The sequence below is a fragment of the Brassica oleracea genome, unplaced genomic scaffold (assembly GCF_000695525.1).
Source record: "Brassica oleracea var. oleracea cultivar TO1000 unplaced genomic scaffold, BOL UnpScaffold00798, whole genome shotgun sequence".
Classification (NCBI taxonomy): Eukaryota; Viridiplantae; Streptophyta; class Magnoliopsida; order Brassicales; family Brassicaceae; genus Brassica; species Brassica oleracea.
This window is the reverse complement of record NW_013617460.1, coordinates 9,289-21,392: the sequence shown is the minus strand read 5'-3', so window position 1 is coordinate 21,392 and position 12,104 is coordinate 9,289. Positions and strand designations below refer to the sequence as shown.

General features: G+C 35.4%; 1 protein-coding gene and 1 long non-coding RNA gene across 3 annotated transcripts; one reads left to right on the top strand and one right to left on the bottom strand.

Moving 5' to 3' along the window:
* Positions 1 to 3,029: 3,029 nt before the first annotated feature.
* On the top strand, positions 3,030 to 4,653 carry LOC106320095. Its single transcript, XR_001265698.1, has 3 exons — positions 3,030 to 3,587; positions 3,766 to 3,885; positions 4,010 to 4,653. It is a non-coding gene; the product is annotated as an uncharacterized LOC106320095 (long non-coding RNA).
* A 1,312-nt stretch (positions 4,654 to 5,965) lies between these two features.
* On the bottom strand, positions 5,966 to 11,022 carry LOC106320093 (polycomb group protein EMBRYONIC FLOWER 2). Of its 2 annotated transcripts, none has more exons than XM_013758460.1 (22): positions 10,835 to 11,022; positions 10,654 to 10,744; positions 10,283 to 10,430; positions 10,061 to 10,116; positions 9,864 to 9,978; positions 9,602 to 9,761; positions 9,455 to 9,505; positions 9,122 to 9,261; positions 8,846 to 8,908; positions 8,642 to 8,763; positions 8,382 to 8,446; positions 8,228 to 8,280; positions 8,060 to 8,113; positions 7,919 to 7,978; positions 7,529 to 7,575; positions 7,348 to 7,448; positions 7,042 to 7,264; positions 6,890 to 6,938; positions 6,728 to 6,811; positions 6,569 to 6,648; positions 6,337 to 6,426; positions 5,966 to 6,237 (listed from the first exon to the last, which is right to left on the bottom strand). In XM_013758460.1, the coding sequence occupies exons 2-22, from the start codon at positions 10,689 to 10,691 to the stop codon at positions 6,138 to 6,140; spliced, it is 1,899 nt and encodes a 632-aa protein (XP_013613914.1). In that variant the 5' UTR covers positions 10,692 to 10,744; positions 10,835 to 11,022; the 3' UTR covers positions 5,966 to 6,137. The 2 variants fall into 2 exon arrangements, with proteins under 2 accessions (XP_013613914.1, XP_013613915.1); XM_013758461.1 differs by having other exon boundaries at positions 9,122 to 9,252.
* Between the last annotated feature and the right edge of the window lie 1,082 nt (positions 11,023 to 12,104).

Below are 12,104 nucleotides of genomic sequence, written 5' to 3'. Positions count from 1 at the left end.
ATATATATCGTAGATCTCTTTTTTTATATAGTGGATGGTAATGAGAGGCCCGGATTCAAGAAAGGTAGAAGAAGAAGTGTTTATGAAGAAATGGAAGATAAGAAGATGGAATGATTCAGAAGATACCAGAAGAGTGGCTCTGATACCACTTGATACGTCCTGAATTGGAGGATCACTTTAGCTGGGTGTTGGATATGATCCGAGAAGGAAAATGACACTTCTGGAACTAAAATGGATTGAAAGGATCATCAAGAGATGCAGAATGGCTCTTGATATACCCACGATCTAAGGCTAACCACCTAAGAAAGAATGAATGTGTTGGCTAACCACCAAACAACACACAGAGATGAATTGGCTGACCACCAAATCAACAAGCCGGTTCACACCAATGAACTAGCTAAAGAACTCTCTCTCTCTCACTCGGAAAAAAGAAGAAACAAAATATAACTCAAACTTAGACTGATTTTATTCATAAAAGAGTTTAAATATTTATAGAAGTTCTAGTCAAAGAGAAATAAAGAAATTGTGGGAAAACAAGACATAGAAAATAGAAACATTGACTAGAATATTATTAATGAGTCAAAGACTCAGTCTTCCGTGCAGATTGGTCAAGGATGACCCTTCGGCTACTGTCAAGGTTCATCGAACCAGATTCATGCACATGGTAAAGATAAGGACACATGCGGGATTGTCTAGATGGTCCGCCGGGTGGGAAAGTATGTCTGTCTTTGGGTTCTTCACGACCCAAGCTAAGTCTGGCTCGACTATTGTCCTTAGAATGTCGAGATGGTCGAGAAAGACGAGCTCTGGTACGGTAAGTTCGGTCGTCTGGTCGTGGTTCCAGCCAAAGCTCCTTTCCGGACGTACGCGGGTTGATCCGGTACACTGCACGGTCGGTCTGTCTGGTATGGTCGGGATGGGCGAACCTCAGTTGAATTATTCAGAATGTCCTGATCTCCATACTGAGTTGGCTCAATGTACTGATCCATGGGCTGGGGCACATCACTATGGATAAGCGAAGTGTTTGTGGAACTAGACCAGATCATCTTTAGAGGGTTCGGGTCATGTTTGGGCCTTGGTATCTACACATGTGGAAAATAGATAGGTTATGGGCCATCTTTTTTATAAGACCAATTCTGGGCCAATCTCCTTCGATCAAAGTGATTATTTTGGTTACTTGGCCGTTGAATATTGAGATGTTGCTCCATTTCTGGTTCCTTTTGTTTTAGTTTTTTCTCCATGACTGTCTTCTTGGGTTGTTTTGGTTTGGTGAGGGCTTCAAGTCAAAACTGATGTTCTCATCAGACCCTCCCATCAAATGCCACAAGGCTAGGGTAATCTAACTCGCGCAAGACCACATCCTGAACTATGTATGTCATAAATAAGATTCACATCTCAACTGAAGAGGATCAAATATTTTTCATATGCAATGTGACTAAATACTTCACAAGAATACTTATCTTTAACCTCTTTGTCTGGTATGTTTTTTATTCCATTTTGGATCACATATTTATTTCATTATTCTAGGTCAAATATAGATCAAAGTTATCTCTTTGATTCAAGATATATAAAGATGAGATTTCCGTTTTTATCAAACAAAAAATTTTCGAACAGAATATGATATCTTTGGATGGTGGAGAGGCAATAGGCCTCAGTTCCCTATTTTGTCAGAGATGGCAAGGGATGTACTTGCAATGCAAGTATCTTATGTCGCTTTTTTCTCTGCATTTAGCACAAGTGGGCACATCTTAGAACCTAGTAGAAATTTCTTGACACACTACATGATTGAGGTATTGATGTGCATCGAAAAGTGGCTGAAGTGTGAGTATCAGTTAAATGAGAAAGGAGTCTTTAGTATACAATAAATGCTTTCATTTATTGAATCACAAGATGAACTTGAACAAGATAACTTTGTTTTTTTTTCAGTTTGACTTCCATTTTATCTAAATAACTATTTCAAATTTTTAGTATTGTGTTTTGTGTAAGAGGTGAGAGCGGTGAGACACATCAGACATGAGGAATTGAGAAGATTGAAGACTGCTCCTTGTGAATGACTTTGGTAATGCTTTCATTTCTAAGCCATTGAATTGAAAAACATGATTTGTTTAATTTTATAGAATTATATTTCTTACGAGTCTTCTCTTACATATGAAGCCTTATTCAAAGCTTTCGAGATTGGAGATAGAGTTTGGACTGGAGTTTGAATTTTGGTATCAGATTATGTTTGTTATCAGATTGTGAGAATGAGACGTATGTTTGAAAGTTGAAACTTTTGTTTGCTTGTAATTTGCTTGAATGATAATGCTTGTACAATTCTTTGGATGTTTATGTTTTCATGTTTTTTTCTACGATTTTTGGTTATGTTAAAAATTTTGGTTCTTTTGGTTACTTTTTTGTTTTTTTATCGGAAAAATGTAAAAAGTCATTCGTTTTTTTGGTTTTCCAGTTTTTTTTTGGATTTCGGTTTGCTTATTATACTACAAACTGAACCAAATAGGAAGCAAATAGAAACTGAAACTGTTTTGGTTTTTGCCAGTTTTCCACTATCAATACTTGAACCGATCCAAGAAACAAATTAACCGAACAGATCCAAACTGAAAATAGGATGGTTTCTAAATGGATCATAAAAATCTAGAACCAAAAAATCGAAGAACCGAAAGAACAAAACTGGAACCAAATCGAGAACCGAATATCCATAGCTAGTATGGATAGCAAAGAGGCTCCTACGGATAAGCCAAGTGTTTGTGGAACTAGAGCATATCATATTTAGAGGGTTCTGGTCAGGTTTAGGCCTTTGTAGCTTCATGGTGAGCAAATAGATAAGTTATGGGCCATCTTTTTTATAAGACCAACTTTGGGCTAATCTCCTTCGATCAAAGTGATTATTTTTGGTTTCTTGGTCGATGAATATCGAGTTGTTGCTCCGTTTATGGTTCCTTTTGGTTGAGTTTGTTCTCCATGACCGTTTTCTTCGGTTCTTTTGGTTGGGCGAGGGCTTCAAGTCAAAACTGATGTCCTCATCAGACCCTCTCATCAAATGCAACAACGCTAGGGTAATCTAATTCGGGCGAGACCACATCCTGAACGATTTTTCATATGCAATATGACTGAATATTTCACAAAAATCCTTATCTTTAACCTCTTTATCTGGTATGTTTTTAATTTCATTTTTGAATACATATTTATTTCCTTATTCTAGGTCAAATATAGATAAGAGTTCTCTCTGATTCAACATATACATAAAGATGCGATTTCCATTTTTATCTAACAAAATTTCTCCAAAAAAGGAATGTTTATGTTAAATAAATGATGTAAGAGCACCTCCATGGAGGTTATTAAAGGAGGCTCTTAAAAAAAAAAAAAAAAAAAATAAATCAAAAAGGAGATGAAAAAAAGAGAACTGGTGCTTAATATAGCAGTTTAAGAATTGTTCTTTTGATATTGGCTATTTCCTTTTAGACAAAAAGGGTTAAAAATTTATCCTTCTCTCTCTTCGATGTTTTTTTTTTCTGAGAAATCTCTTCGTCGATCCGCGATGGCTGCTATGTGCTCCTCCAAATCCGTCCATGAAATCCACCGTGAAGGAGGTCTGCCTTATCACTCTCAACAATCTCTCCTTCTCTCTCTCTGTCTGTCTTTTTGAAGAAGATGTCTTGTGCGTTAAAACCTAATCGTATATTGTAAAGTCCGAAACTTTAGTTTAGATTCGGAACTCGAATTTATCTTCTCGGTAACTGAATCGTTATATCCCGTGTAATCGCACAGTTTGCTTTCAGATAGGTAAGCTCGGGAAGAAAGCTAGAAAATTTGCCAAGAAGAATCTTCAGACTGTTGAGAAGAAGAACATGAAGCAAAAGCCCTTTCTCAAACGCAAAGTTGCTAAAAGTAAGTTCCTTTTAAGATATCATAGTGACTACCATTGGAAAGTCAATGGTGTTTTGCAACAGTTGAGAAAGTTAGGATCTTGTTTAGAGTCAATGTTATTAACTTTCGTGGTGTTGGTATGGAGGAAAATGACGTTGGATCAGAGCCAGGAGCTGAAGCCTTTGGTGATCACCAAGTCGCTTGTGGCTAAGGACGAGGATGTGGATTTGGGATCTGGGATGAGTAGAGTCTCTATCTTCTTTGGTACTCAGACTGAACCGCTGAAGGGTTTGCTAAGGAACTCGTTATGGCTAAAACACTAGCTAGTTGTTATGATTCTGTTGTTGTTGACTTGGATGTGGCTTCTGTTATATCAAAACATTCTTAAAGTATCTTTACATTGTACGTTCTGAGTTACGTAGGTCTTAAAGACATTCTTGTTTTCTTTTTTACATTGTATTAGCAATATGGTTTACAGTTTAGTTTTTGGTGTCTCTCTCAGCTAGAAGCAAGCGAATCAAGATCATCGTTGCTAGCGGTATCAGCCTCTGCGTGTTTATAATCTTAGTGCTTGCAGCATTTGTGTGTTGGAGATACAGATTCAAACAAAATGGTGAGACTCTTTTGTCTCTCTTTTGTTGTCTATTCATAGGTAGATGTATGGCCAATTCTTAGATGTGTTTCCACGTTTTCTTTATAAGTTAAAACTATGACTATAAGCTAAGAACAACCACATTGTGCTTCTCTCTTATTTTTTTCCGCAGTTTAAAGATTTTGTTTCTCTTACCATATTGCTTTCTTCACATTCACCAAATTTTCGACCACATTGTGCTTCTCTCTTACCATATTGCTTTCTTAACATCCTCTAAATGGCTTCTTCTTCTTCTAATTATAAATTTGTATTTCTATTTTAATATGTTTTTATGTCATATTTGTTTAAATTTTATGAAATCCAATAATAATTCAATTTCTAAAATTAAAAAAAAATATAATTTTTAAAAATTTCAAAGGGGTTCTACCATTGGACCTTCGCAAATTTAATTACCTTACTAAGAGGTTCTAAATTTCATAAAGTACAAAATTTACAATTAAATTAATCATTAGAATGGGTTCTAACCAATGGAGATGGTCTAAAAGTCCTTAACAAGATGTAACTTTCAATCCGACATAATTTTGGCCTCTACCTAATAAGTTCGTCGTATTATTTGCTAAGAAGACATAATCTAAGGGACGACTTTATCAATGGTATAAAGGATCCAACTGAATAAAGGAGAATGGGTTAGTAAAAGCCTCTAATTAAAACAAAGAAGAAATTAAGAACGAATAGTAATTAAATAGAAGAAAATCCTAATAAATAAAAGAATTCATGCTACAAGATCCATCATCGCTCATCAGATTTTGTCTTGATGGTCGATTCCAAGGGTTTTGAACGTAAAATAACACAAATCTTCGAAAAGAGCACAAAAGAAACCATGCCCCAGCCACTTTTGATTAGAAACCTCAACACAACAAGGCCCGGGTTGGTTTGGTTCTGAGCGCAATTGTCGTTAGGTGTTGATGCGCCACAGAGGAAGTAGAACAAGAAAAGAAGAACTTTGTGATCTGACGCAGCAACTTTGAATTCATTAAGTTGCCAATCTCGAATATGTTTCTTGTAAGGGAAGGACGAAACTATAAACACGATGATGGTCACGATGAATGGTAAAACGATCATAAAATCAAGAGGATCTTCCTGCTCCTTCAAGAGTTTAACCAAAGCCTCGATCATCGTTCGAGAGAGCCTTCCCTTTGTAAAATACTGATGGCCCTTTTATATGATTTAACTGAATAGTTATTACCACATATCCGTTAAATAATCTTTATGACAAAAGTTACATTGCCAAATCTATTATGTAAGGCAAAATTAGTAACTCTAGAATAAAAAAATGGAAACTAAGAAAACCCAAAACGGAAAGAAGAAATACTTCATAGTAATATAAATCCTGATTAAAAATGTAAATTAATAACACCCCAAACGAAAAACTAAATATTGCAAGTTAATGTAACTCCTAAATAAAAAAAATCAGAACAAATAACACATAAAATGAAAAACTAAATAATGTAAATTAATATAATCCTTGATAAGAAAATGAAAATTAATAACACCGGAGTGTACAGCCAAAACGATCCCTGATCAAAGGACCAAAAGTGGTTAAAAATCAGACACAAAACTCTTATTCTCTCACATTTTAATGTTTACACTTTTCTTCTACTTAAATAGTGTTCCTGGGTCTTCAATTTGGGAGCTGTTCGAGAAAGACATTACAGTTGTTCATGGTTCTGGCGTCAAGAAGGCCATGGTTCCACAGTTTAACCATAAACATTCTCCAGCACCTACACAAGTTCTCACCTTTATCAACAACAAAAAGAAAACACTTCCTTCTATGAAAGACGTGTCAAATCAAGCCATGCAGGAAATGAGAGTTGAATTACCAGATCAAATGTGGGAGTCGAACCATGATGGATCCGTGCAATCTTGAAAACGCTTCACATGCCCATGGAATGTGACCATCTGCTAATACTCTGCAAAAGGTCAAAATCCAGTGTCAATGTAATGTTTAACAGAGAACTAATGCAGGAATATCCACCAACTACACATGCGCCTCTGAATTTGTTTGCAGTAAGAATGAACATCATATGTTCTGAAAAAAGAGATAAGACATACCGCTGCTTCCTCACAAACGAGTTCCACATGTGCATCATCCGCTTCTCATCCTTAGTCACATCAACGAAATCGTCGAGCATCTGAAAGAAAAAAAGAAAAATTTCAAACTATTGGATAAAAAATAGTTCTATAGTTTGGTAGATACATTCTAAAACATACCCTTCTATCTTCAAAATCTGCCACATCATCATCAACTTCATCTTCACTATCTCTGTCAGAAAGTACTTGTTCTAGAGCCATGGGCTGCAATAGCGCACACAGTAGAAATCAAAATCAGTTGCAATCTTCATAAGCAAGAGAGATAAAGAAGAAATAGATCACCTGAGCTCGATGAGAGTGAAAGAACTCTCTCTTCTGAAGGAGGCTACGGCTAAAGGAGATTTAAAAAAAATGAAAAACTCAGCCACATAATTTGGGATGAGCAAGCAACTAGTATTAGTGGTAATATAACTAGGACAGAAAATCAAACATACTTCCTTAATTCCGACCGTTCAATAGAAAGCTTCCTCGTTTTTGCAAATTGCAACATCGTACTTCCAGCGATCGACTGCACAGAATCTGGATCACCACATGATTGCACGTCTGCAGGACTCGTGCCAGGAGGAACTCTTTGACCAGAAGACTCAGCAACCCCAATTCTTTCGCAGTGCTTTCCAGGAGTTATTCGGCTCTTCTCACATCTAACCGAATGAGCATCTGAAAATAAACATTAAAACGACAGGCTTTCATGGCATGATGGAGAAAGAAGCCAGTAAGATTCATTACAATCAATGACATACCATTAGTCTTATCTAGCACCTCGCAGCCTAGTCCAAGATGATGCCCCTGCCTTGAGCTCCGTACTTGACTCTTTTGCCTTCTACGTCTGCCTTTCTTTGACCTGTCATATATATTGTAGAATTTTCAGAGCCCAATGCTAGTGAGATAAGTAAAGACAGCATAATAGGCCAGATTACTTACGAGAAAAAGAATGTTTGCTGCTTCGGGTCAACGCCATTCTCATTAATCTAAGAACAAAAATTTGTGAACATTAACATTTAGCAAACTGCGTTAAGAGTGATCAACAAAGGTTGCACTCCAATATAATTCAGGACTCTATTCTACAGTCCAATTTTGATGGCCACAAAATTTAAAGGCCACAGCGATGTCATTTTGATGTTAATCTCTCCATGTCATTGAGAACGATAGCAGAGAATCATAGTGTGACAATTAACAATAAGATATTCCAGTTATGCTATTTAACCACTCCAAGAACTTGTTAGATTGGAAAATGAAATTGTCACAGCCGAAAAGACCTACAACGGAAAAAACTAATGGACAAAAAAGCGAACAAATAAGAGATGCTCTAACCTCGGAGATCATTGTCTCACTCTTGAGAGACACATTTACAGCCTGATATTCTTCACTCACCTAAAACCCAAGTCGAGCAGATTAGTAGTGGCTACAAAAAAATTGAGCAATAATGACTAACTGAGTTATTAAGTTACAAACCCAAAACTCGAAATTGAAGAGATCATGGGTTGATGGCAAATGATATTTCAGGCCCTACAACATGATTGGGAACAAATAAAAAGAAAAAGATTGCGTCACTATAAAGATTAGTAAAAACAGCTGTTTCTTTGACTGAGAGGTACGAATGAAATTGACATTAAAGTCCACCTTCAAACTGGCACATTTTACTAAGCAGAATGGACAAGAGAAGTCTTCAGTTACTGCATGATACAAAGCAAGCAAAATCCAAAATGTTATTTGCAACAAGAATGATGATTAAAATGTTATTTACTTTCATATGTTAGCGATTGTTAAAAATTACCTTCGGTCCTCTGCAGTTTGTTATTATAGTATCTGTAATTGAAAACTACATTCCGTGTTCTCAACCTAGGCAATGAATGTAGCAGAGTGGTTTAGAGTCAACACGAAGAGATGGACACTATATGTCGTAGGTAACACTTGCAATTAAAGAAAACTAAGGAAGCAGACCAGACAGGTCAACAAAGTTAATACAGTTATAAGAAAAGAAATGAAATGAGGCAAGAAAGCTGAAACCGGATTGTAGACTAAACTGAAGTAAACCTGATAATTTCCAGCATTGAAGGGGAAGAGATGTCATCATATGAAAATGAACTATAAGGAGATTTTTCTGTTGCCCCAACCTCTTCTCCGGATATGGTGACTTGCACTTGTTGCGGTGAACTCTTCAAACAAGAATTATAAGTAACTATAAAATAATATTCTTCAGGATAACGGATGGATGTACAGCAAAGTGTGCGGAGTTACCGAGGTGAGGGGATTGCTAGGAACCTGAATTGAGACACACTTTTCCTCATTCATAGACTTTAACTGCAGAAATGGACAAGTTATACCAGTAACGTTTTCATTCAAATGAAATGGACAAGTTATACCAGCAGTTACTTTCAATTTTACGATTTTAAGTTACATGAAAGAAGTTAAATCCAGAGTCACCATTTCACTAGAGGGACCAACGATTTGTCGAAAAGGGAAGAGCATTTACCTACTAAAAGAGTCTACTAAAAACGATTTAGGGAGTATTACCTTTATGAAGCAAGGCTGCATTTCAACAAGAGAGACTGTGTCTACTTTCTGTCCCAAGTCCATGTTTGGAGATTTCTGCCACAACGAATAGAGCGATTGCAGAGATACTTTGCTCCATAGGCAATGTCCTCCTACATTTCCTGCCAGAAAATATTTTAAAAAAACTTTCATGTAGACTGAATCAGAAAAAGAAAACTCTAATACTACAATCACAACATCCTGATTCATTTTGTCATCAATCAGACTTAGGTTTCTACAATTCCACACTGTGATATGGAGAAAAAAAATGCAGCTTTGCTTCATAAAGGTATCATCAATGAGAAATGGAAATACCTGAATGGATCTTGCCTGAATCAATGCCAAATTGAGAATTTTGCGCACCAGCTACAAGTAAGAAAATAATTTTATCCGTTTATCTGGATACTCTACATATATGGAAGTCATCAAAATAATTTGTACACATGGATCAATCTCACTCACCAAAGCTGATAAATAAGATAGCGAGTGAGCCTGATTTGGCCTCCAATGCGAGTTTATTCATATCAGGGAGAAGAAAGTTGGCTTGTGCTTGACTAACTCCATCAACCCCCACGACGCCAGTAAGAATGCATGCTCGGCTAAACTTATATACTGCAGAATACTACAATTTGAAGAAAAAAAGAAGTGTTAAAGACGAAATGTTAAGTTAAAATTGACATCAGATAAAGATGAATCCAATTCTGTGCGAGGTTCAAAAGCATACCTCTGCAACAGGCTTAGGAGAAACGAGTCTTGCCAACAGGATATAGAGAGGGAAGAGCTTTTGAGTTTGTACTCCAGCATCTATAGTGCCCGAAAGGAACACAGTCATTTGTATTCTGCACCACAGTAAAATACTGATTACCACTAGTCTAATAACTAGACAAAAACTACTGAAGAAGAAGAAAACAATACTATTACCTCCTTTTATGTTTAGCTTCAATCTTATAATGTAAACATCTCTGGAGAAACAAGGGCTACACGGAAGAGAGGAGAGAGATGGTTAGGAACTTAGGATGGAAGGCATATGCCACAGCCATCATGGGAATAATTTACTATGTCAAAAAGTAAACCAATGCCAGCTGAGCTGATGATAATTGAGATAACTCAAGGGAAAGGTAAAGAGTTAAGAGAAAGACATACATTCCTAATAGCACGGCGCTGAAGAATGTTGTAGAGTTCCACAGGCTTGCAATACGCAACCAAGCTCTCTTCAGCAGCAATCTCCTCCTCTTCAGACATAAGAACACGGGAGTCTTCATGGCACATCGAATCTGTGCTTCTTGAACAACTGCGAATCCAAAAAAGGAAGCTCAATGTATACAAAGGTGCTTCAACTCACTGTCATACTAAAGAATCCAAAAGCAATATCCACTCTTTCAACAAGAAAAAAAAAAAAAAAAAAAAAAAGAGTAAAGCTTTAAGCTTTTCAAAAAAAAAAAAAAAAAAAAAAAAAAGAGTAAAGCTTTAAGCTTTTAATCTATAATGGGAAGCGAGAGTGAAAGAGAACATACGAAGAGGCTTCAGGAGAGACGAGAGGAATGCCTGGCATAATCGCCCTACGAGATCATCACAGACACCAAATAATGCCTCTTCACCTTCAGCCTGCCAAGAGAAAAAAAGGGCCATTCATCAAAACCAGCCATCAGATTTGATTATCAGTTCCAAACGATTAGCTTCAAACAGAACAGCGACCTTTCAGAATCCAGCAAAATGATATCTACCGAAATCTAGAAGAAAATCTTCGACTTTGAGCAGATCGAATTGAAAGCGAAGGTGAAGATTAAGAAATAGAGATGAAACAGTGAACACACACAGAGAAACAAAAAAAAACCCTAATTTTGAGAAATATCTTGGACGACAACAACTCTTGAGACGAGTGATTTGGGGGCAATAAAGACAAATACGTGTAACAACCCCAAAAAAAAAAAAAGACAAATAAGTACACATAAATTCAAAGTTTTTTTTAAAAAAATACAGAGATATTCCCTTGAATAATTTTTTAGTTTATTTTCACAAAATAGCTTTCAATGAAGAAAATGACTAAAACAAGTTTTATTGAAGGATAAAAATACTTTTTTATTTTAGAGTTAATTAATTTAGACTTAGGGTTTATAGTTAAGGGGTAGAGTTTTCGGGATAGGGTTTCAAATATTAAAAAATAAATATTAAAATTTTCAAAATAAAAAATGGCTATTTTGGTTTTTTTTTTTCTTGAAAACTATTTTTGTGACAAAAACTTAAAAATGGCTATTTGAGAGAATCGCCCAAAAATATAAGGGTTTTTAGTAATTAAATCCTTCAACTAAAATGAATCGTGAAAAAACCCTCAACTAAAAATCATGTAAAATTAACCCTCAACTATAATTTCGTTAACATAAGTTACTTTCCGTCTAAAAAATTACAGAAGGTGACATACGTTAACGGTTTATAAGTTGAGGGTTTACAATGTTGAAAACTTAGTTGATGGGTTATTTTACGGTTCAAAAATAGTTGAGGGGTTTTATCACTAAAAGTCATTAAATATTTAAAATATTTATTATCATATATACATTGTTTTAGATTGATTTATAAACCTTTAAAAATAATTTATAAATTGTAATACATTAATTTATTACAAAATTAATTTATACATCCTAAATTAATAATTTTTAACACTACTTATAACTTAATATAATTTCAAAATATTAAATTATTTGATATTTGACAGTATATAGTGATATAAGAAAATTTGTGTGTATTTATCTTCATTGTCAAATATCAAATAAGTTAAAGTTTCTAAGCTATATTAAGTCTTAAGTAGTGTCGAGGATAATTTATCCATAAAATCAATCTTTCTATTTAAGGCATGAAACTTTTTTTTCATATTTTCATGATTTCCGTCTTCTGGTTCATATTTTCTCTCTATCCACCAAAAATAATGCATGATTATTTTTATTCTCATTAATTTCCGAAAAAACATTAT

Excerpts from the sequence above, each read along its gene's own strand:
- LOC106320093 (XM_013758460.1), bottom strand. The coding sequence starts at position 10,691 with ATGCCAGGCATTCCTCTCGTCTCTCCTGAAGCCTCTTC. Across the intron at positions 7,265-7,347 it reads GGTGCTAGATAAGACTAATG|ATGCTCATTCGGTTAGATGT; the intron begins GTATGTCATTGA and ends GTTTATTTTCAG. Across the intron at positions 6,427-6,568 it reads TCGTTTGTGAGGAAGCAGCG|AGTATTAGCAGATGGTCACA; the intron begins GTATGTCTTATC and ends GACCTTTTGCAG.